The sequence below is a fragment of the Brachyistius frenatus genome, unplaced genomic scaffold (genome assembly GCF_029030835.1).
Source record: "Brachyistius frenatus isolate BFR_SWC_R1_liver_20210118 unplaced genomic scaffold, ASM2903083v1 Contig_55, whole genome shotgun sequence".
NCBI classification, from domain to species: Eukaryota; Metazoa; Chordata; class Actinopteri; family Embiotocidae; genus Brachyistius; species Brachyistius frenatus.
Window position 1 is genome coordinate 281,768 of NW_027210654.1, and position 24,350 is coordinate 306,117.

At 41.4% G+C, this 24,350-nt stretch overlaps 1 protein-coding gene across 1 annotated transcript in view; it reads left to right on the forward strand.

The window, feature by feature from the left end:
* The first annotated feature begins 6,390 nt into the window (after positions 1-6,390).
* The window catches only part of LOC138624772 (neural-cadherin-like), an 80,754-nt gene continuing 62,794 nt past the window's right edge, over positions 6,391-24,350 (forward strand). Inside the window, exon 1 of the mRNA XM_069705255.1 lies at positions 6,391-7,759. Coding sequence (XP_069561356.1) covers positions 6,760-7,759 — 1,000 coding nt within the window. The 5' untranslated portion in view covers positions 6,391-6,759. The remainder of the gene's footprint in view (positions 7,760-24,350) is intronic.

The window sequence follows — 24,350 nt, forward strand, 5'->3', positions numbered from 1 at the left end:
GAACCAGTACAATTTTGGATCTGAACGAGGGGGCGGAGCCATGAATTAATTTCCCCTTCATTAGCACTGCATGAGGGCAGCTGACCTGTTTAATGCCAGTTTGTACTTTGTGTGCTGGGTGTTACGTCTGACGTCAAGGTAAATGCATTTTTGTAACTGGCAGGTAACTTGCTGTTGTTAAGCACTGTGTTGCTGCCGATTATGGATTTGTCCTAACCCTTAAATCTTAGCTCGCCAATACTAAATCTTTCTCTTAATTTCCCACTGTAACACAACGCCTGCTCCACTCAAGCGTAGCAAGATTTTGTGCTAACTTTATACTTTTTTTTTTTTTTTTTAAATCTTTGCCCCCTTTAGTGATAGTGGTATTTGCCATAAATATAGTCTTTTTGCATAACTGGAGGTGAGGATTACTGAATTGGAAGTGCGGGTTGGCACCACAAAAAACAACCCGTTAGCTGCGGTGGGTAATCAGGGTCCACTAACCGGTGCGGCCAGGCCCAGCGTAGCCCCATCTGGCCTTCCCTCGGCAAGTCCCGAGCAGGCGGGAAGCCAGGCCAATAGATGGGGCAGCACGAACAATGCAATGCCCTTAAACAGAAGGACCAAGGTAACCTGTGGATTAAGATGGCCGCCCACCTCTGAGTCTAGTTCGGTCTGAGGTTTCTTCCTCCGCCCCACTGTCAAATGCATCAATTGCTCGTGTTGGGTTTCTTCCTGTAATATTGAAAGGTCTTGATCTTACTACGTAAACGTCCTTAGATGTCTTGTGTTGTGATTGGGTGTTGTATAAAGCCAAATTTAATAGAATTTCTTTGAAATTTAGAAATTCAGTACGTAGTTCAATAGTAACAAAACAGGCTAGTCTAGAAATACTAAGACTCTATATCCACATTCACTGGTAACGGTGATCCCTTGGGATACACATGAACCTGCCAACAGTCTACTGTACTTGCTCAAACTTGATACAGCAGGCAGTCATTATGGAGCACAGTGGACAGCGGTTTCACAAAGGAGAACAGGAAATATGCTGAGGTCTGCCTTCCCCCTGAGAGTTGCATGCACCTTGCGAAATACACCTCTGAGGAATAATATTATATTCACTGTGTAACTTTTATTTCTGCATCTCAAAGAATCAAAAGTTTTATCAGGACATACTTTGAACCATTTTGACAGTGTGAATTCCACCGTTTATAATGAAGGGAAGATGAGATACTTGGCATTACATGGCAGCAACAATCATTTCTGCAGAATAGTACATGCACCTGTCACTCCATTAATGGCACACTTTAAATCAAAGTCTGATAGATATCTAATGGTTTTTGGAATTTTATCTCCCAGATTCATTTGACCCCCTTTAAACTCTGCTTAATATTCATTTTACTCAAGGGTATTTGAAATCCTAAATTATGCTTAAAAAAATTATGAATCATGATATAGTATGTATACTGAGATTAATCAGGGAAACCTTGTACATTTCAAACCAATTATATCAAGGAAATGCTACAACTACTACTAAGTCTAATCAAATATTGATGACTAAATGTTCTTCAGATTATTTATCATCATTATTGAACCTGACAAGGAAGATTACATAATTTTTAAACAGTAACACTTTTACTTTACAGAATCATTACAATGTCTCGTGGCCGTATTTTCCCTGTAGCTGTGCAGTCCTGCGATGCAATTTTTGATGGGCAGGCAGAACTCGCCAGATTCTTGAACCAGTACAACAGTTGACATGTGAGGCTTCAACTTGGCACAAACAGATTTTGATGTTGAAATGTATCCAGACATAGCGGTTGCAGTTGAAGATTTGCATATCATGGAAGAGTGGACTACATTTTATTTTCACATTACTTTCTCCACTTAAGAGTTTTGAAATATGATGATTGGAATTTTATTTCCTCATGAACTTTCTGCACTTTAGAATTTTGTATTATACTTACACTCTCAGTATTTAATTATTTGTATGGTACAATAATAATCATTTTGCAGAAGTAGTTTTATCTGATATTCAATTTAAGCTTTTAACTGTCTTGTCACTATATTTGGTTCTCTACACAGTCATGTTAGGTGCAGGACTGCTTACAGCAATGCAGTACCCTGAACACACAGGTGGAGGCGCCAGTGACCCTTCACAGTGGCGGGGCTTACTCTGGCGTCAAAATGAACTGTAATGGAGGATATCTATTGACGTTACTTCTTCAGTGAAGATATTTTGGCAGGCAGGAAGATGGCTTGTTGGTGGGATAAAGAAGAAAGAAGATGCCAAGAAAGGATGCTTGACATAATCCAGGATGAACAGCAACAAAACTGAAAACATAACCAAAGTATGGCAGCAGACTCGCATTTAGTACACCTACAAAGAAGAATACCTTTTAACTTAAGGTTTTTATTTCCAGCCAAATATAGGGCACCTTACAGGCAGAACTACGCCAGTATTTGTTAGCCAATATGTTGTAAAACAAACTCTGGGCCATGTGAAATTTATGTCCTCAGCAGCTGCTTAAAGTCCCCCTCATTATTTATTAAATGATTGGTCCTGCTGGAAAACAGCTCCCCAACTGACTTTATAAAGTTTCTCCCCCCCTAGATAGCAGTAATGATGAACCGCAGGGCACTTTTCCTGAATAACGGACCTGTTTTGGAAGGTACTGGTGTATGATGTATGAGTGTAAAGTCCATTTAGAGCTACTCTTATTAAGAGGCCACTCAACAGTGTACCCTTGAAAAAAAACAAAAAACAATAGCGTTCATGGGATTTGAAGAAGAGGGAAACATAGATTGGGTTGAGTGTTATTGAGACGGAGGGATATAACGGATCCGTTTTATTCTGAGTCATTCCTGACAATTGGAACTGATTTGCAAAGAAAGCTGTATGTTTGAGTATCACCAGAGAATGAAGATCAGACGGTAGGATCCAGGGCTCTGACCGAGGATAATGAGGGGTGGGAGTGTCTTTGGTTTTGGTCCCATTTGTACATCACATATAGAAGATGCTGCAGGACCATCTCATCTGAAGAAATTATTAGTCTACTCTGCTTTGGAAACCTTCATATTCTTCACAAGTGGGTCTCTAATAATCCTCTCAGCCTCATAAATAGCACATTATTGAATTTACACCATTAGCTCATTGCATTGAACTGGCCGAGTAATGGAAACCTACCTAATGGCTGGCGCATGCTGGGATAATTAACTAAGAAAAAGAAGTGAGGCATTTCATTGTGCAGCCGGTGTGATATTCTCTCTCCGTAAACAGTGTATCAAAGAAAACATCAGCGCTGCCTCTTTATAAAAAAAATCTCACCTCTTAGTTAGGCAGAGTGAGTGGGACACTTGAGCTGTGCTAATTTTCATTTTCTTTTCTTCTAAAATGACTATCTCCTGTTTCTGTTGATGTGAGAAATCGTATTAATGTGCCAGTAGAAAGGTGAGATTGTTAAGTGCTATGAGGATATACAGTTCAAATCGGTAATCATTTCTTAGCGAGCTTATCACACAGGCAACCCCAGGCTCCAATAATCAGAATGTAGATGTAATAAAAAAAAATCCCTCGTCAGACAAGATCCAGTCCTGAAGTTGCACATTTTGTTTCCCTCAAAACAATAGGCTATGCATTAATCATGATATTATTTTTGGCTTTTTCCTTCAAAGTGACCTTTGTTGTTCTCATTTTATTAAACTTATTGAATCTTCCAATGAACAAATGTCAGCTTTTATGAGGTCTGGCATTTAAAGTAAAAAGGCTAAACAGAAACTTGGTAATGAGGTGTTTTTTTTTGTGGGTTTTTTTGGACATTTCCAGAACCTCACAATAGCTCCACTGCATTATCATTTGTGAAGGTGAATTCTGAACCTGGATGCACACATTGCTCCATAATTAATATCTCTATTAATAAACAGTTCTGGTTTCGACAGCACAGCTTAAATACTACAGTAGGAGGAAGGAGCCTTAAGGGGATCACAGATCAAATCTAATTAGCCGTACCTAACGCATGAGTGAAATGTCTTTATATTTATCCAGCTCCTTTAACTGCTTTTTGCCTTCGGGTTGGGATGAGGGGAAAATGTCCTGAGGGTCCCATATACACAGGAACACCACAATGAATGGTGTCACGGAACTGCTACTCCTGTCAGGTGTCATTGGGGTTTCCAGAAATGGAGCTCTTCCTGGGAAACACGAAGAAAAGGGTTTCCATAAATGTTCCACTCGCCGATGAATAGCAACCAGAGCGCTGGGTGCTTAGTCATGCATTTTAATTGTCCTGTCATTCTTTAATAAACCTGCCTGTTCCAGCCAATTATTTCATTGACTTCTGCTGAACGGTCTATTTTTAAGACATTTTAAACACTCTACTTACTCTGTGGGATAAATCCCCTATATTAACCAATGTTAGTGCCAAGTTCTCTTAACATTTCCTTCCATCATGTTCCTGTTTTGTTTTTTTCAACCCACTTTTTCTGGAAGAATAATTGACAAGCAGCAACTTGCAGAACATACAAGTTACATTATGCGTCCTCCTTTTCCTCCAATCTCATCATCCTTTCTCTCTGAGGAGCACAGAAGCAAAGGTAGGATATTTTGAATGCTTCAAGGCTACAACCTTTGCCTTCAGAAGCTTCGTCTGCCTCTGTTTGAGTGAAGGGAATGGATTCGGTCAATTATTCATTATGTAAGCATGAGGCTTTCTAATGTTTGCTGGCTGCTGTCTTCGGTGTGAGTTTTTTTTTTTCTGGCTTTAATGCCCCGAAGCTCTCAGTTATCTGTTGGAGAAGAGGGATGATGAGACCGTTTCATGATTTATTTTTTATTTTTTTTTCCAAATTCATTACAGCTTTGTTGTTTTCATGTGGTGTATGTCATCTCTGTAGATAACTGCTGCAACCCTCAAGTAAACTATCCCTCACACTCTGGCCTGGGCCCCGTGATTGAATTAGCTTTTTGCTACAGCTATCTCCCATGCTGGCAGTCACAGTGAATTTGACCATGTGAGACGACACGATAAAAGACAGGACTTGATTTGCATTCATGAAGCACTTAGTAAGTTCAAAGAAAAGTATCAAAGCAGAATAGAGCACACGGGGTCCTCTCAGACACTGTCTATTTTATATATCACAATTTCACCAAAAATTGAAATAACAGTGGTGTTACGCACAGTCATTTCCCGTCAATAAGCTCCCTGTCATATTATGGTTTGAGGTTATTTTCGTGGACATATTTTTAAATGCCTTTTCCTCCTCAGGTTAGGGATTGTAAAAAAAAAAAAAAGAACAGCAGTGATTGTGGGATGGCTCGTGTGTCCTGGTGACACAGCCTGGAGCTTGTGCCACATAAAAGAATTCAATGATCAACCAATATGAGCTTTGTGCTCCAGCTGCAGGCTGTGATTCAGAATTGTCTGGAGGCTCGCTGCCAGTTACCCGAGTTATTGCCTGAAAAGAACAGTTTACCGCAGAGAGTGGATTTGGCTAAAATTGTAATGATGGATTGTGGTTTGAAACTGATAAGAATCTTTCAGCGGGAGCTTTGATGAATTTTCAAACTGAATGCAGATGTTGCTGACAGTACAAGGAGCAGAGTAACATTGTAATGGCATTGTATTGCATATCCAGTATAACATTGCTCTCCCCAGTGCATATGAATGTTGATCCTCTTCATCTCAAGGTACAAAGTTAACATCCTTATCTTTTTTGACGATTCAAGGCTTTTCTGTCCATGTAATATTTAGTCATCACATACGGAGAGGTGAGGGGAATTGGAAGTGTGCAATTTGTGGGAATTAGCCACCTACAGATTAGGTTTAGAGTGCTCTGGGTGCTTGGCAGGATAGCAGAGTGGGAAGGGAAAAGGAAGAGCAACCAGGGTGACAATGTTAATTAGAACTCTGGTGTAACATTGGCTGTAAAGACATATGGAGTTACTCAGCGTAGGCTGTCTTTAATCATCATGTTGTACACAGTTTAACAGTCCAGATCCTGATATTTGCATTCATAGGGATGCTAGAAATGAATCATGTGATTGAGGGAACACGGGATCTTACAAATGCAGTGCAGTCTGGGAACAGCACCCTAAAGTTCAGAGACTTGTGAACAGAGGTTTTTGGGTTCAGTTCCTCAGGGAAATGAATGTAGTGCATGAATAATTCCTGCTTTAGCAACTAATGCAGAAGTGCTCTTAAGCAATGCACCTCTGACTGCTCCACTGGAACCATTCCTGGCAGACTGTATTGGTTGTATTCCAAATATAGCGGGGCTGGGAAAAGGAACATATGTGTTCACTCGACTGTCTTTGGACAGGAAGCATGAGTGATTTTCCTTCCATCAACACTTCTTTATGCTGAGAGCGGATTTATATGTCGCACAGCTGGGAGGGCACATGCTGCGTGTGCACAGGTTCAGCTGCCGTGAAGAGGTTTGAGGCTCCAGACCATCACACAGGGTGGGGTTCACCCAAGAGCTCCGTCCCCGTGCGCCGCCACGCCCCCGCGCTTGGCGCTGTCCGGTGCTCTGGTGCTGAACGCTGGGTACGACTACAACAAACTGCCTGCAGCGCTGTGGACTGCCTGCACGTTGCTGCATGGAGCCAAGAGACGGATCTGCCAGGATGAAAAAGCTTAAAGTTCAGAGGGCTCGTCTGGAAGGATCGTGCCGTGGATAACTATGAAGGAAATGTTTCACAAGTGTTTCTCTTTTCTTTTTTAATGATTTTCGACCAACCACCCTGAGTCGCTTGGAGGTACAGAACTTGCCACCAACATGATTTGGGGTGTTTTTTTATGCTGCTTTCTGACGCCGGCTGATGGATATCAAACACAGGAGCGACTGCCTTTCTTTCACGGGCATGTTTTTGAGAACTCGCCAGCGGCTTCGAAAGTAAATGGACTGAGCATTCCGGTGAGGCGCATCAACGCGCAAAAATGGTGCCCGGTCTCCGGGATGCACTTAAAACTGTACGGAAACGGCAGCGAAGATTTCCGCGCCTTCGCCCACCACAAGCGGGGAAATATATTGCTCAAAACTTCCAGGGTTTTAGACAGAGAGGCTCGCTCAGAATACCTGCTGAGCATGGGTCTGTGCTGCCAGACCTGCGTATCGGAGTCCGTTATCTTCGACGTTGCGTCGGTAAAAGTGGACGTTTTGGATACCAACGACCACGAACCGACTTTTCGCAGTGAAGACAGCATTCACATAAGTTTAGAAGATACCGCTGCTCTTCGCAGTGTAGTTTACAGGTTGGAGGCTGTCGACGCGGACAGCGGAAAGAACGCAGAGTTGACGTACATCTCCATCCCCAAAAATGGCAGTTTCTATGTTGTCCCAAAAACAGGCGAAGTTTTGTTGGTTGACTCTATCCTGGGGCTCCCCTCTGAAGTCAAATTCTATGTTTATGCCAGAGACCACGGATGGCCCCCCCTGACCAGTAAAGCTGTTGTGGTTAATATCACTCCACAGCGGTGGGCGACGCGTACTGCTGACCTAACGGCGTCAGCGAAGGCAGGACGGTCGCCGAGGGCATTACTTGACCCCGGCGCCGTGCTTTCCCTCAACGTGTCTGAAGATGCCAACATCGGCTCGGTCATAATGAGCCTGAGTCCCACCAGGTTTCAGTCATCCGGCTATGAGTTGATTTACCCGGAGTCAGAGAGCTCCCCGGTCACCGTTGGTCGCGACAGTGGAGATATCACAATAACCAGGAAGCTGGATAGGGAGACAGAACCTTTCGTGGAGCTCACTGTTAAGATCCAGGATAAACGAGGTGTGTTGAATATTCCTCTCTTAATCCGCACTTTAACCAGACCATGCACCCACCCTCCCTCCCACCCTTTTCCCCAGCAATAATTTACATTGTGGTGATGATGCCCTGTTTTAATGGAACGCTGCGCATTACATGCACATGGTAAAACTGTGCCGCCATCTGGACACTTCACCCTTCACCAGTGGAGCCCCCTCAACAGGCCTGGCTTATCGATCACATTCATACAGGCCAGTCTGTGTAGCCGCAGAGTATAGGCTCATTCCACAGGTGCGCTTCACTACCATCCATCCACATACCTGAAATATATTCACCAATAATGACGCATCCAGCGTGGAGATATTTTTAATGTATTCTAATATCGGTCCAATTTATTTCAAAATGCACAAAATATATACAAATTATTGAACAGTAGCTCATTTGCAGCAGGGAGAAAATGCGTTATTCAGGTTGTGCATGAAGGTCTTTTTAGACTGGTTAAATTATGTCCTTGATTGACATAGTTTGCGGATGTGAAGTTGTTTTCAGAGCTAATCCTTGCAGAGTGGCAAACCACTGCGACCCTCTCACTCTCATCTACTGGCATTACCCCTCTAATCCTCCTCTCATTCACTCCCTAGTCCCAGGGATTTGAAGTATAGTACTGCCACAGTCAGGAAACCTCTCAAAATACTTTGAGAAGGTACAACTTGTGTCTATCAGTTGTTCGAGTTTTTTTTTTTGCAGCTCCAAAAGTTCCACTCAAAGCTCAAAAACAAGAAAATGAAAGTAAAAAACAAGGAATCTAAATGATTGACTTTTTAATTGAGCCACACAGTGTGCAGGAAACGGTGTGCACTGTTTTCATCTGAATTGCCTGCCGCTGCTACATTGAGCAGCATGTGCTAGATGGTAATTGCATGCCTGATTGGGACACATTCTTGCAAAAGGGGAATCTGGAGGTTTTCCAGAGAGAGCAAAAATAGTCAGAAATCTCACTTTCTTTTTTTGGTTCGCAGATGCGTAACAGAATTCATCTGCTCTTGTCAGACAGATATTCAGATACCTTTCTCCATTTTACCTCTCTCACCTGCAAAACTCTCCTCTCCTGATCAAAGGCATTTATCCTGTGACTACAGCTTTCCAGACAGAATCCTGACGGGAGTCTGCGAGGACAGGCCTTTCTTCTGTCTGTCTCACCCCCAGTCCTCGCATTTACGTGTCTCATATTGAATGAGTCCATTTTTGCTGTGTTTTTTGTTTATATTTTTAGAGATTTAACTGGGTTTTTTTTTCAATGTGCGTTGGGTTGGGTACAATAATAAATCCGTGCTCAGTCTCAGAGATAAAGAGGTGAGCTCGTGGACACATCACAGGTGATGTTTTATATTATGTTTTATATATATATCTGTCTTTGAACATTTTCTTTGTATGTAAGTATGAGGCTGCTGGTCATATAAAATTTGACCCCAGGTGCAATAACAACAGTTTTAATGAGGCCCCCTGTGTTGCATCATCCTGACTTTTACCACGGTGAACTCTGTGGCACAGAGCTGTTTGCAGCGCTGACAGTCACCTGCTGAATGTCAAACAGACAGCAGCCGAATTCAAACAACCTAGCATTCAGTGCTAACCTTAAAAATATTGATTTAAGTATTCATACGCATGGGTTGGACAAAATAATAGGTACACTCCAACACAAACCACTGCGGCTGCTTGGCCTTAGAAAGCAGGACCAGGGCTGACCAAGCTTCTCAGAGACAAAGGTAAAGTCCTGCCTGTACCTTCGCAATAGTACAAGTTGTTCTTCTTGCATCATCACTGGAGGGAATCCACTCACTACGTCTTCATTTGGTCCTCAAATTGTGTATATTAAAACTTTCATTCTATCATACTAATACTGATGAAGAAAATCTAGCCTCTGACCCTCTTCTTCTGCAACACCAATACTGCTGCTACTGCTCTCACTACAACAGTTACATCTAGTACAATTACTGGCAGTGCACGGGTAAATGTGTGATTAGTTTTCTATACAAAGGTCACAGTCCGTGCGTGCAAAAGGACATAGTGCCATTAATTGGTGGATTCAGATTTACTAAATGTATACTGAATGCATTAATTGAGCACTTAATATGGGCATGAAATGCTAATGAGCCTGCGCGAGGCTTTCATATGTTAATGCACTTTCTGTGGGTACAGCGTTGTGACTGGAGCCATCAGAAGAGCTGCTATTATTGCTGTTCAAATGGAGATTTAGAAGTCTAGTTTGAAAAGTGGCTATTTCTGAGAGGGAGATGGTACAGCAGCTATTGACTATTCAGTGTGGGGTCCGTCCTCACTGACACACTTTCTGCACCTGAGAGAGTATGTGCGTACCCAAAACTTGTTATTTTGCCCCACCCATGGGTCTAAGACGTGACATGTTTGAGCACTGAGCCCCCTTCGTGGCTCGTTGCTTTAATCTTGTTATAATGAGTGAAGCATATCGTCCCACATCAAAATGTTTCACTATCAGGATCAAGCATTTGGCCACAGTTTGTCATCCAAGAAGACATAGAGGCCTAGACATACCAAATGTTGTTGATTCTCATGAATATGATTAAAATAATTTACCATAACTCTGAAATCTGCTGCTTCCATCACATCTCATATAATTAGTCATTGTTGTGATTGGTGTTTTCTGCAGTAATTGATCAGTTAATGTAAGCATGCAACATATTTTCACATTTGACTGCTTCCATTCTTGAACCAGCTTGGGCTAGTTTATTACTCTTGCTCATTGCTGGAGTAATATCCTTGTATTACACATTACCATCACAGCGCTGTGATTCATCAGTCCACTTACTTCTTAATTACACCCTAAAAGTTAGGAATTACTTTCTCTTTTGTTAAACAAAACAAATGTTTTCACTTATTTTCTTTTAATTATACTTTGCTCAAACTTTCTTTAGCTTTATAAGAAAAGTCTGTTGTGTCCCTCAAATGAATGTCATTTTATTTGCGTATTCAGAGGCATTTTAGGAGGCTGGGATCTAATTGGGACTTTACTGCATGTACATAGACAGGATTTCAAAATCCCCTGACAAGCTTTGACACTGCTACTCCCACTGCGATGCATCAGATTTAGCATATAGTAGTATCACCTTGTTTGTTTAGGGAGTTTGTTCCTGCTCAGGGTTCAATGAAAGCATTCTTCCTATCTCCAGATTCCCTTCCAATGTTAGAGAAATATTTACTTTCTAAACTATATTCAGTACATCAAAAATCCCCAGAGAAAACAATGATATTTTTCTGACATAGCCTCTGTGTATCAAACCAGCACTAAAGTGAAAAAAAGGTAAAAGCAACGGAAGTAGGCCATGACTCATGACTCACAGACTGGTTATGTGGTGTTGTTTTGTGGAGAGGGAGTGAGGGACCTCTACAGCTCCTCCTGTAAAGGATTTTCGCTGGCCCACAGAGGATGTCAGTTTAGATTTGCAGTGGGGAATTTTTGCTTTTGGTTGTCCCACCCGAAGAATCCCTTTCTTTGCACCTGAGTAGGAACCTGTTAATGGTATTTGACGGTTTAGGAGGAGTATTGAACTAGTGGTGCAGTCCTTTGTGAGTTGAAGTGGGGGATATTGGAGTGGTTTCTCCCTCTCCTTTAGGTGTCTGTGGGCAGAGTGGCTTTCAGTTTTTGGTAATCACCTCTTCTCAGCCTGTTTTGTCAGGGAACCTTCCTCTGCACTCTCTCTTTCTCTCCTCCGCCCTCTTCTCTCTTCCTGTCTCTGTCTCATAGTCAGCATCTCGCCTCATGCTGTCTTTAATCCAATTTCCCCTTTCCTACTTGCCCCCCTCACCCTCTCCACCAACTATATTTGCATATTCCCCTTGTGATGTGAAATGAATTGAGAAGAGACCCGATCTCATTTTTGTTTGTAATTTGTGACTGAGGGGCTGTTTGTTTAAGTAGAAAACAATTTCACAAAAAAAAAAAAGCTGTCTGCTTGTATTCAATTCAGTATTAAAAAAAGAAAAGAAAAATGCCTGTGGTGATAAGGCTTTATTTTCAATGCGATTGAGAACATGTGTGGCTGCATGTGCATGTTCGTGCGGATTATTTCTTATTTACATATCTAATTGTGTAAAGTTGTTTGCGTACCAGCCTGTTTTGTGCTAAATGTTGGATTGGACTTTCAGTATCCAGATTCCCCGCCGCACAGATTCTCATATTTGTTGCTTCTGATGACATGCTTTGGAGCTATAACATGCCTGCAGCGTTAAGATTTATGCTCTGTGGTCGCTCTGATATCAAATGGATGTGTCTCAGCAACATCCCTGCAGTCCTATCTTCTCTACAGTCCTAGCATGTATCTGACGCATTGTAGGAGAGAAGGGGCTGTGTATGCCACACTTTTCTTTTTTTTTTCCTTTTTAAAAAATGGGATTAAGCAGAAAGAACAAGAGCAAGGAGAGGAAGGAAAGGAGCTCTCCCGTAGATGTAGAAGAGATGTTTAAAACAGGCACGAGACATTACTATGAGTGGCACACAAACAACAAGGGATGCACAATATTGGATTTCTTTGCCTATATTTGATATCCAGATAAGTCTTTTGGCTGATTGCAGACACCAAGATGCACATATGTATTCTCTTTGCTCTTTACGAATTTACTCTAATGATTAGGCGACAGTTTTTATTCAATTTAGTTTAGTTCAATTTGTTGTTAAAAGAACGCAATGTGGCTCTTCCTCACATGACCAACGCTGAGAAATCATTGCAAATAGCAACTATGTTATTTCGGACTCTTAAAAACACCTCGCGATCAAGCATTTCGACGAAGCATTTAGATATGCACCGAGCATTTAGCTTTAATTAAAGCATGATTTTATCAGCCTGTTATATTGGCAAAAATGTTTGTTTCTGGCCGATGTTTCATTTTAAAGCCTTTATTGGCTCACACCATTGGCATGCCGATATTACCCTGCATCCCAAGTCAGGACAAACTGTAATGCTGAGGACATTTTCACAGAACATGACTTTAAGATCAGGAAAGTTAGGTGAGACAAAGATGAGAAACTTGAGAAGGACCGAGAAGCACAGAGGCAGAAAAAGATGGGAGTGTGTAAACAAATGCCAGTGTGTGAGGTTGTTGTTTTGCTTGTGCCCCTGTAAGCTTTACCGCAAATAAGTAAAGGGCATCCATATGAGAGACAGGAAGTTGTATACTGCTGATGAGAGGTCAGCTTGATGAAAAATAATTGTCAGATGGTTAGAGGGCAGAAGTGAGAAAATGTTGGGGTGGCAGGAGGGGAATGAGGTGTGCATGTACTCTAGCCTGTAGTGCAGAGTAGATGGCTACGGGGCACAAATGGGTGAGAAAAAATATAGTACTGTACAGCTTCGAAAAGGGCAACGTGTGCTAGTGTTCGTTTGAAGGTTGTTGGGGGGGGGGGGGGCAAATGGAGAGAATGTAAGAAGAAAAGCGTGACCTGCCCTTTGGAATGGCATGAAGAGAGACACTAAAAGATAGAAAGATTGTGTGTTATCTTGGAGATGCTCAGTTTGACTTTTTGGTGCTCAATACTGACTCCAATATCTATATTAGGGGTATCTGCCAATATTACTCCTATACCAGTGTTCATTCAAAAATGAGTTGTACATCTACAATAGTTTAGGTTTGGTTGAAAATTAATGAATTGATTGTGTACTTGGTTTGGGTTAAAATAACGCTACTTGTTAAAGTACCAACATCGTCATGATTAAAAACTTTTTTTTTTTGGAAGGAAACAAAAAGTGAACAGGTTGCCAAAGTCCCAAGTTGTTGTTGTTGGTTTTTTTTTCATTCTTTAAGCTTTTTCTGTATTTTTGCCTCTATTCAATAGTTACAGTAAAGACCGACAGGAGGTGTGGGTATAGGGAGAAGAGGAATTACCATAGGCTGTATAAAAAAAAATGGACGTAGCCTCAGTGACGTCACCCATAGGTTTGCTTAAGAGCGGTTTTATAGCTCAGTGTGGATATCTCCAGATGTCACCATCTTAGCAGTGCCAGACTCTTGGATAATCCAAAAATGGGCAGAGGTGCTGTGTGGGTAAAGCTGAGGTGGGTCGAATGAAGCCTCATTGCTGAAACAAGTGCTTTGGAGAGTCTCTGTCTGCATGGCTTTGGCTGACAATCTATGGCTGAAAGGCAGTTAGTCAACTGGGATGGCACCCACATGTCACTCAAAGCAGCCCCACGCTTAATTATGAATATGTTTAGGCTTAAATACAATTTAAATGGGTGAGTTACATAAATATTCACCCTCCATTACGGTTGTCATGAACAGGGAAATTTGTTCTGGAGACTAAAACTGCTTTTGGACTGGGATGTAAAATGTTTATTTCTGCTGTAAAGTCGGGATTTTTGACATTGGAGATTGACTCGCTTTTGGAGCCAGCATCAAGAGGCCTTTTGAGGAACTGCAGCTTTTGGCTCTTCTGTGTTAGCTTCATTTTTTCAACAGTGAAGGGTTGTCATTGTCTTTTTCATTTAAATTGAGCTTTGGTGGAATGACTGGTGCTGTTGTTTGTCATGTTTGAAGAGTCTCCAGAGATCGTTGAGGGACTAAAAAACAGATAGTCGGTAGACCTCATTTTACCATGACATTACAGTGACAGCAAAAGTAACTGCATTCAATGTAAATCTGTCATGTCTGGCCAATACCTGATCTACTTAATAAGGTCACTATTGACCCTGATATGAGATCAGATTGGTGAATCCCTACTACCATAACAACTAGAAGAGGAAAAAGAGAAGATATATTTTGTGTTTCCTTTATTGTCAGGCTTGACTTGAATGGCTGAGAACGTAGAGTGAATAAGTATGTACTGTATGGGTCTGACATTCTGTTTACAAGAGCAATGCATATCGCACAGTGGCATAGACCTCAGTCCTCAACCCACACTGTACATCACGCAAGTTTGTTGTGTGTGGCGGGAGCAGTGAGTGCTGCATATGGCTCAGTGCTGTGAGGAAAGTCTTGGCGAGAGTTTTTTTTTTATTCGGTCAAGGTTCTGCATTATTGATGCCCATTACCACAGACATTGTCAACTGCAGACATTGCACGGAGGCAGGCACTGTCAGGTAAATGTCTTGCTGACCTCCAATAACACAGATTCCAAGAATGCATCTGTGCAATCTGATGTCTACCTGTGTGATAAATGAGCACTGCTCCTACATTGTACAAGAAGCTTATCACCAATGGAGAAGGTTTTGTTTTATTTAATCTAATCCATGCTGCGCTGGCACCAGCTTAGTGGGAGACAAAGGTTTGAGTGTGAGGGTTCTATTGCCGTAATTTAATCATTTAGCTTTGCGTTTGCTGTGACTGCCTAAATGTGGAATGATTTGTATTGAACACAGTAACGCTTTAGTTCCCTGGCTGTCTGCGTCTTCCCCTCCACACCATCTGAAACTTTTGTTTTGGCTCCATCTTTACATGCTGGGTAGTCTCTCTGTGGCATTTCCCCAGAGAACTGAATTGATTTTGTGGTATTGATTAACCAGGAGCAGTTTTGCTCCCAGTCACAAAACATCACTTTAAACAACAATTTATATGTCGCAGAATGGTCTGTGACAGACTGTTGCTGATGGTTTACAAACTCGCGGAGAGGTAGGTGTGTGATTGAGTTGAAGTGCTGATAGAACTGTCGTGGAGCACTAATGAATCAGCCTCTCGGACAAGCCCGTCTATAGGCTAGAATGAGCAAGGGGAAGTTGGAGCTAGTACTGGGCTATGTCGTGGGAATTCAATGCTTGTGCTTATTTATCTATTTGGTCTTGAATTTCTCAACCTTTTGTACCCGAAGGTCCAATTAACTGAGCATAACAATGGTTGCAGTCCTCTACTCGGTGGCCCAAGGAGGCACTGATAAACACACAGGGCACAGACAACTTTGAAAGCTTTGCTGGGTGAACTGTGAACAAGGAGATTTTGAATGCAGTGAAAAAGATCCCATAGCTGGCCAAGTTGCCTAGTGAGATGTTTTGACATGCCATGAACTTTGCTTTTGGAGCAAAGCGCACAAATTGCAGAAATTGCAGTAATTGCGGGACACCAATTTGCACAGGGAGAGTGTGGCTTTTGTTGAGAAGATGAAAATGACTGCCATGCAAAAAGAGATGGTTGAATGAAGAAACAGACGCTTGCTAAATCAGACTGGCGATCAAAAAGACTATATACAAGGCAGGGGAATTGAGGCTCAGATTGGAAAATGTGTTTGAAGATGATGTCCATCTCATGGTTCGGTTATTTAATCAATTCCAGGAAACAGAGAGATAGTGTACAACTCCATCCCAGACAGAGTATGGTTGATTACAGTAGCAGGTGTCTTTGATGTAGAGAAAATGTAGTGCCTCTCAGGGCTGATGAGCATCTGTGGGAGAGCATTGGTTACATGGGCTGTACTTAAAAAATTAGAGTTGGAGAGAGCTGCAGAGACATGGAAAGATATGCAATCAAAGGATCTAAAGACCTCAAAGGAGGATGTACAAAATACATTTTTTGTTTCTGATTGTTTGGTGATCTAGCTCTTTTATGCTTTTGTTATATTCTGCCCATCTGTATTTGGACATTTCTTTAATGTCTGTTCCAGATTTGGCTCGTGTGTGTGCACGTGTTTTTTTTTGTCTTTCAACTGTTTTCCAGCTACCAATTTGTGTCTGTTCTGAGCAGAACCAGGGCATGCACATAGCTTTCTTTCTATCTTTCTCTGTGCCTCGACAGTGTAGGGCTTAATTCTGGAGACCAATCAGACCATATGGTCTCCACAGTCTTATGATGTGCCGAGAAGGATGGGATAGCAATGTTGCGGTGTCGTTAGTAGTGCCAGCCTTGCCGTGGCATCAGAGGCATGCATCACTGCCACTCTCTAAGGATCAAGACCTCGCCTGAGCTGTCCTCTCAACCCCTTTTATTCTGAGAAGAAAGAAAAAAAGTGGGAGGGAAAGTGATAATGTACCAGCAAGAGCTGCATATTGGCTGTTTGGACTCTGTCCGCAGTTTTGCACATCATTTTTCACAAGTTACCGACTTGTAATTACTTCTGCCCTTTCTGCCCCGACATCACGGCTGCTATTTAATTGTATAATTTCAATAATTAATTGTGTGAATGTGCGGTAACTTGGTTTTGATGGATATCTCTAACTGACAAATGGCTGCTGTCGGTAAATGTTCGGTTAGCCCCCATGAATAATTTTGCCTCCACAGTTACAAATGAGTCATTCAGCCTGTCTTAATATTTGGATTGGGTGCAATATCACCATATATTTACCCCAAATCCCACTGATGGGGCATTACTTTTTAATAATATTAATATGAGATCATGCTCATCCAGTGTGAACATGTGAACATTATCACAGATTTGGGGGCATTAAAGTTGATTAATATAGCTCTTTACAACATATGTGCATAAGCATAGATTTCCGTTGTTATTGTGATAAATTATAATGAGGTGGGGGAGTTTAACACTTGGTTTCTCTCTCACACAGTGGGTGATAAACATTGATCTTGTTTAATCTTGCTGGCCTGCTGCTAATGACAGGAGATGATGATGCACACAGGACAGACTGCTCACAGGATTAGATCTCTAAATGAGGACTTTATCTTCATCCTCTCCTCCTCTTCCCCCATTACCAATAAGCCAGACCACAGTCACATGCTGAGTTACAGTTTAATGCATGTGAGTGGTTTGGTGTGTGGCATGTTCTGTGTACATGCGTGTGTGTGTGCGCATTGTAGACAATAGACAAAACATGTCCATGTGTGTTTTGTCAGTGTGCATTCATGCAAGTGTGCAGTGGTTACATTGCAGGAACACTGTCAGAGCTTGAGTCCAACCTCACTGCTGCTCCATACTAATCTGCTGTACTTCCACAGGAATACATTTGCTATGTTCAACACATTATTGTACCTTTGCACAATAACAGATAGTGATGGGGTGTTCCCAGAATGCCTCCTTCTCTGGTGTGCTAAACAAACACAGACCCAAGTCTGGTTTCAGTGATAGATTAATGCTGTCTCACCCATACACTGTGGCTTGATTTCCCATTAAACCTGTGCTGCTGCCCCTGTTGCTTCTGCCTGGTCCTGGTCTGCTGTTCGTATTTGTGTGTGTTGGCATCTCTGCCTGTGCATGGGCTGGTGTGTTTGTTTGCCCATACACGCGTTTCTATGGAAAGATATCGAAAAGCGCTCCTTGGACCACCCCCATCAATCACCAACTCGGAAGGAAATAGAGAGCAGCATGGAAGATGGAAAGAAAGATGGAGGTCACCACAGGAAGCAGCATCCAGGGAAAGGCAGAGGGGGAGACAGAATAAAAGTGGATGAATGGATGGAGCAGTCCGGGCTGGCTCTGATTGAGCTGGGTAGTGTAGTTTATATCCTTTAGAGATAAGGCCGGGGACCACTGCTCAGCAGCTTCCTCTCCCTGTAGCTTGAACTGAGTGTGATAATAAGAAAGCGTGAATGGGGCAAATTGAATTAATGCTGCGGCACACCATAAAAGCCCTAACTATAATGCATTTTAAAATCCTATAATGAGGAGAGAGCTAAAATAATTTCACACTCCAGTGAAGAAGATGGCCCTCTAACAGATTTTGGGCCCGGCCGACACTGCTAGGGCTTTTGTCATTTAATGTGACTCTAGGTGCTATGTCGAAATGATACTTACTCTTACGTCCTGGGGTACAGTAGCATGAGGCGAAGTTGGTGAACAAACCATTGAAATTCCTGCAACACATCCAGAGCTTAATTAGAGCAGGGAGAGGCTGTTTGCCTGCTGATATCTCACTTGGGTCAGTTTTACAGTCTCAGGGTAAAACAGTTGCAGAGAAGGCACATCTGCCGTGAAAGTACTCCCTCATTACTCCCCATTATCAGCCCATTCAGTGATGGGGACAGCAGTACGAGCTGGACCCTATCCCGTCTGTGTTCGCACGTACGCGCCATGCTTATACGCGCAAAAGCACAGATGTGTGTGCTTTTCGTATGTGCACATGCGGAAACACACAAAGCATTTTTTCCCTCTGCCCTCACATGCTGTCAGCCAACCCTTACTCATCATTAGAGTCATACCACCATAAAGCTGAAATTACCTCTCCATCATCAAACCATGGAGAGAGAGAGACAGATAGCTCTCTGACACACACTAACACTAACAGACGTGTGCTGATTGAGACTAATGACCAAATGAACGCCTCGGCTATGAACGGTGCACCTTTCTGGCCCAGAATGGACAAGAGCAACATGATATCAAGCACTATTTCCTCTTCTCTTCTCTTCTCTTCTCTTCTCTTCTCTTCTCTTCTCTTCTCTTCTCTTCTCTTCTCTTCTCTTCTCTTCTCTTCTCTTCTCTTCTCTTCTCTTCTCTTCTCTTCTCTTCTCTTCTCTTCTCTTCTCTTCTCTGCCATCATGTCCATCAAACACAGGCCTGCACACACACTACTCACCATTCCTTAAGGATTTTGTTATTTGTTTTGTTATTTTTTCTTTTGGCTTTCTTGGAACTCCTTATACTTCACACTTAACCTCAGGCAAGTGTGAGCTGAGGGGTGAACACGAGCATCTCACTCATCTGCTTTCTACTCAACACAAACAAACGGTACACAGCTGCTGTTACACCTCAACAAACGAGCGACACACAGGACTTAGAAGAAAACTAAACCACATGCCACATCCGTGTATGCACATGCAATTTCACACACATGAAAGCCCACAAACACACATGAATGCACAAACAAGACACAATTCAATAAAACTTCAATACTCCGATGTTGCCAATCAAACTATGTAGACTGGAAAAAAAACACATGTGTGGTACATACGAGTGAGGAAGACAGACACACCTCAGATTCCCTGCTTCAGGCAGGCAAATAACAGGCCAAAGCAAGGTGAAAGGGGGGACAGGGAGAGGCCAAACAACAATTTATATCTGTATACCTCGGATCCCGTCCCTGAGAGATAGTCCACTGGAATAGTCCATCTTGCAGTGTCATTTAGATTTACTCTCGTTGCCGCCTTTCTAAATGACTCTGAACCGTGTGACAGGGCGTGCATATGTTCCCTGGCATGTCGTGTCATTTATAGTGTAGTGGGCTGGTGGGTTGAAGGAGAGTGAGAGCACTGTAGCCTGTACTGTACATATGCTTGAGCCCATATTATTTCTGACAGCAAGTGTCTGTTTGGATTGCAGCAGCATTATTCCATCACCTATATGAGAATAGAAAGCATACTTCACGGGGGGCGCTAATTACACATGATATCGCAGATAGTTGTGAAGATATATACTTGACTACTAATGTAGCACTTATGTAAATGAAACCTACTCCCTGTGTGTGAAGTTATACCCACCCAGTTTTAAAAGAGTCAAGGAATCCCACACACTGTCAACCAATCGGACTTTGAATTTTATTTGAAAATATCGCCCAGGAATCTTCACTTCTTTATTTATCTTCACCTGCCCATCAAAAACTCAGATAAAACACAAGCATTTATAGAAATGACAGGTTGAATGCCTGATTTAGCTCATCTTGTTGGCTTCCAATCCATTTCTTAAGGCTTCACATCTTGTTTGTAGACAATGAATGGACTACCTTCAGCCTCTGTTCAGGATGCGTTTACCTTCCAATCTCCAGTAATCTTCCAGAATACCTGCAGATAAAGCTGCTTTGTTTAAACTTTCGGAGTCTTGATAAGAGACGAGAGGCATTTGCAGTCAGGGCCTCTAAACTTTGAAGCCACTTGCCTCAAGAAATGCAAACAGCACCACTGCATATTCTTTTAAGACATAACTGAAAACCTAATTATTTTTTATTCAACAGTCAACCTTTTACTGCCCTCATTGTGCTGCAGGACTGATATTGATTTGGTGGGAGCATGAGGTGCTGTTGGCTTTGATGGTGTATTTAGCATTTGCTGAAATGTTCGGAGGACTTTTTATCCTGGTTTTTTTTTTTTTTTTCATATATGTGTTGGTGGTACTCCTCTGCTGTATCAGTGTTGATGGCAAGTTACCGCCAGTATTGCTGATATTTTGTGTACATTTGATCTTCAAGTCAAAGGAGCTATAGGCTAATCAATATTTTTATGAATATAAAACTACAGAGCTTTAAGGTGACTTTAGGCTTTTGGTTTTGGTTTTCCATAAAGAGCTTTGTTTATTCATTGCTCTAAGGAGTTTTGTTTTCAAACACAGCAGTCAGCTGTTTTTTTTTTTTTTGTTGCACCAACGCTGTCATAAACCCACTGTATGAAACCAGAACATATGTATTTTAACAAACCCTTGGCTAAATAGCTGCAAAGCTACCATTTATAGCTATGTAATATACAATATTAACACTAAGATCTGTTAGTTCTAGCTTTTCAATTTGTACCATTTTTTTCACAATGTAACTCGGAAAATGTAATTCAGGGTACCTGAATGCTAAACATCTAAAAAAAAAACTTGCACTAAACTACTCTATAACTTGTTAAAAACATAATATGGCTACCTATATGGGGCTATATTACTGCCATAAGTCAGTGCATGTTTTTTCAATTTGAGAGCATGTTTTCAGAATCAAATATTGTAAAAATCTCTTTTTTAAATAGTCCCTGCTCCCTCGAGGACTTTCTTTTCTTTCAAAACAATACGTCTGCACTCGGATACACTGTTGCTTGCAGCGATTTCCTGTGCTCCAGTTTAACCCTCCTCCTTACACTCATACTGCTTCCGTGCCCTTGTAAAAATTCTGATCTCAGGTCTCGCTCTGGGATTTTGTGAAATGACCCCAAAGGACCCTGTCAAAATTCCCCAACCAATAGAATGCCAGGTATAACGTTGACCAATGAAATCGTCCTTGCCTCCTTTCCGGTGTGTTCACTTTTTGTCTTACAGCATCCCTTGTGATGACTTCAAAGAGTGGGTGATAAGAGTTGACAACAGAAAAGCCAGATGTAAAGTTTGTGAAACTACTGTTGATCTATTAAAATGGGGGAGAAGCCCTTTGCAGCCACGTCAACAGTAAGAAACATGCCACACGCATCATTGCTCTGTTGCAGCCCAGTGGAGGAGAATCTTTAGTCGGGGTAGCCCGAGGTAATTCATTAATTTTGTTCCCATTTATTTTTTAAGCAGTTAAAAAAAACTTTCAACTGGGTACTAAAAAGGCCTGTAAACTAGTAAATAAAGCTCATAAATTTCCAGGAATAAAATAATGTTGCTGGATTTTGTTTGATCAGCACCAAGGCACACTTTTTAGTCAGTGAAAGTCAGGGAATTGGACATTTGATTTGGGAACCCTGTTATACTTTTAAGATTTGATGCTGATTTTACTTAAAATTTTAAATACAGGAGTATCTTATATTAAAGTATTGCTACTTTCACTGAAGTTTAAGATCTGAATATTTCTTCCACTACTGGCTAAAGCAAGCAATAATATGAGTTTATCAGTCATTTATGTTAGCACAATAATTACGGTTTTAAATCAATATGTTTTTTAGATTGAAATTATTCTATCATAGCAAAATTATGCAATGTCAACCTGTTATCCCTCCGTTGCTGACATGACAAAGCTTTGTCCTTCCATCTGTATTCATCTACACTTTCTGTATTCATCCACACGCAGTATGCTTCTTCAAGCAACACTTTGGATTTTTCTTTTCTGATGCAAGTTATGCTTTTTGCATAGGAGCAGGGGACTATAGCTGCTGGGATATACTGAAATACAGAATATGTTTGGCAATGTCAAGGACTGTTGAGAAAATATTCTCACCAATCTTATTCAATTCGAATATAAAATGAAATTTCCTTTTTAAATATTTTATTTCTGTTTTGTCATTAATTTGCCCATCCATAAGTGAAATTAAGTACTTTGAGCCAGTGGTGTGGAAGAGGCCGTGAGAATAATCACTTCTCTTAATTGCAACGCACTGCGGCCAAGGTAAAAGTGGGACGAGGAGCAACAAATTAACCTTTGTTAAAAGACATCTGTCAAGAGAGTTAGGGTAAGTGACTGAACTTAAACGAAGCTTTGTGTTTGTACCTTGAGGCCTGTGTGTCACAGTTACTGTGATCACTTATGAGAAAGCAAATCAAAGAGTGACTCTGCTGTGGGTTTTATCGGCGGACCTTTGTTTGGTAGCTAATGCAACGGTTTGAAGTGTTTATTTCTATAAAGGCATCTCGGTGCAGAAAAAACAGGTCTTTTTCAACTTTTATTCTGATGATGTAGAGTCAAAGTCAACGATCAATAAGATCTCCTTTGTCTGTGAAGGACATGAGGGAGGAGGGAAAGAAACTCATCTCAGAGTATGAATAGAATATGTGTCTCAGGTCAAGCTGTAAATGACCACACTGCAAATCTTTCAGCAATATTTCCCAACATTTTGACATTAAGTACAAAAACACCATTTGGATTCTGTCAACACATAACCAGCCCTAAGGAGGAACACAACCATGGATCTTCCCATGACACAGAGTTCTTTGTGTGTCGGACTTTGTTGTGTGATGAATATAACAGCATGACTAAAAAGATCCATAACAGGATGACTCACAGTCCCTTTACGTGCACGCCAAACATTTTGGCGGGATAGAAAATTGCAACTGGCTCTATTGACAGCTATTGACTTGAAAATAATATGCTTTTTCCTTGTGTTAAAATAAACTATATGAAGATTGCATATCGGAATGATTAAACAGATTGTGTGGAGATGGCATGAAATTTTCATCTGAAGAAGCAGAATGGGCTGTAAGATTTCTGATGCCTCACGGCGTAAAATACCCTTTGACTATCTGATACGGCTTAGAAGGGTTTCTGATCAATCCCAAAGACTCAGGTGTTACTTTAAGAAATTTCCGGCTATCAAAACTCACTTTCAGCCTGTGCTCAACAACATCCCTGCCTAACTGATCAGACACACTGTGGGGCTCCATTATTGTGAATGAAGTAGTCTTAGATCGATACTTTTGAAAGCATGAACCTTATCTTGTATATTATTCAGTATAATTCACAATGTGGGCAAAATAATAAAAAAGGTTATGTTTATGTGGTTATACTACTATACAGAACAAAACAAAAACATAAAGATTCTTGCATTATTCATTCAAAAAATAGGATGTGTGTGAGTGCCTGTGGAAATGTAGTAATAATTTAACAGTATTTCCTACACTTTAAGAAAAAGTTTCAACTCATTATACATTTTAGGCTTTTTTCAGACCGCAGGCAAATTGGATTTGTTTATCAAATCAGATCTGTAGGACAGACTGTCCGCACTATTTTTTGCAAGTGAGCAGATGTTGTGTGTCCGACATCACCAGCCCATGACACAGCTTCCTAACAGGGAAGCTGCTGGTACAGGAGTGGCAGCACAAGTTATTTAGTTTTTTGTCCGGGAGTAGCTGTTGTCGTTGTCCTCCATTGTGCATAGATTCTGCTCACTCTATCCCTCTGAAATGTCACTGTCACGTAGTGTCTCGTAGCAAATGATGCAAGAAATCCGATCTGAGCCAGCTGAGCCTTCAGACTGAGACAAATCTGTGTAATCCGATTTTAATCACATTTCAAACCACCTCCAAATGTAGTTTCAATCCGATTTGCAAAAATCACAT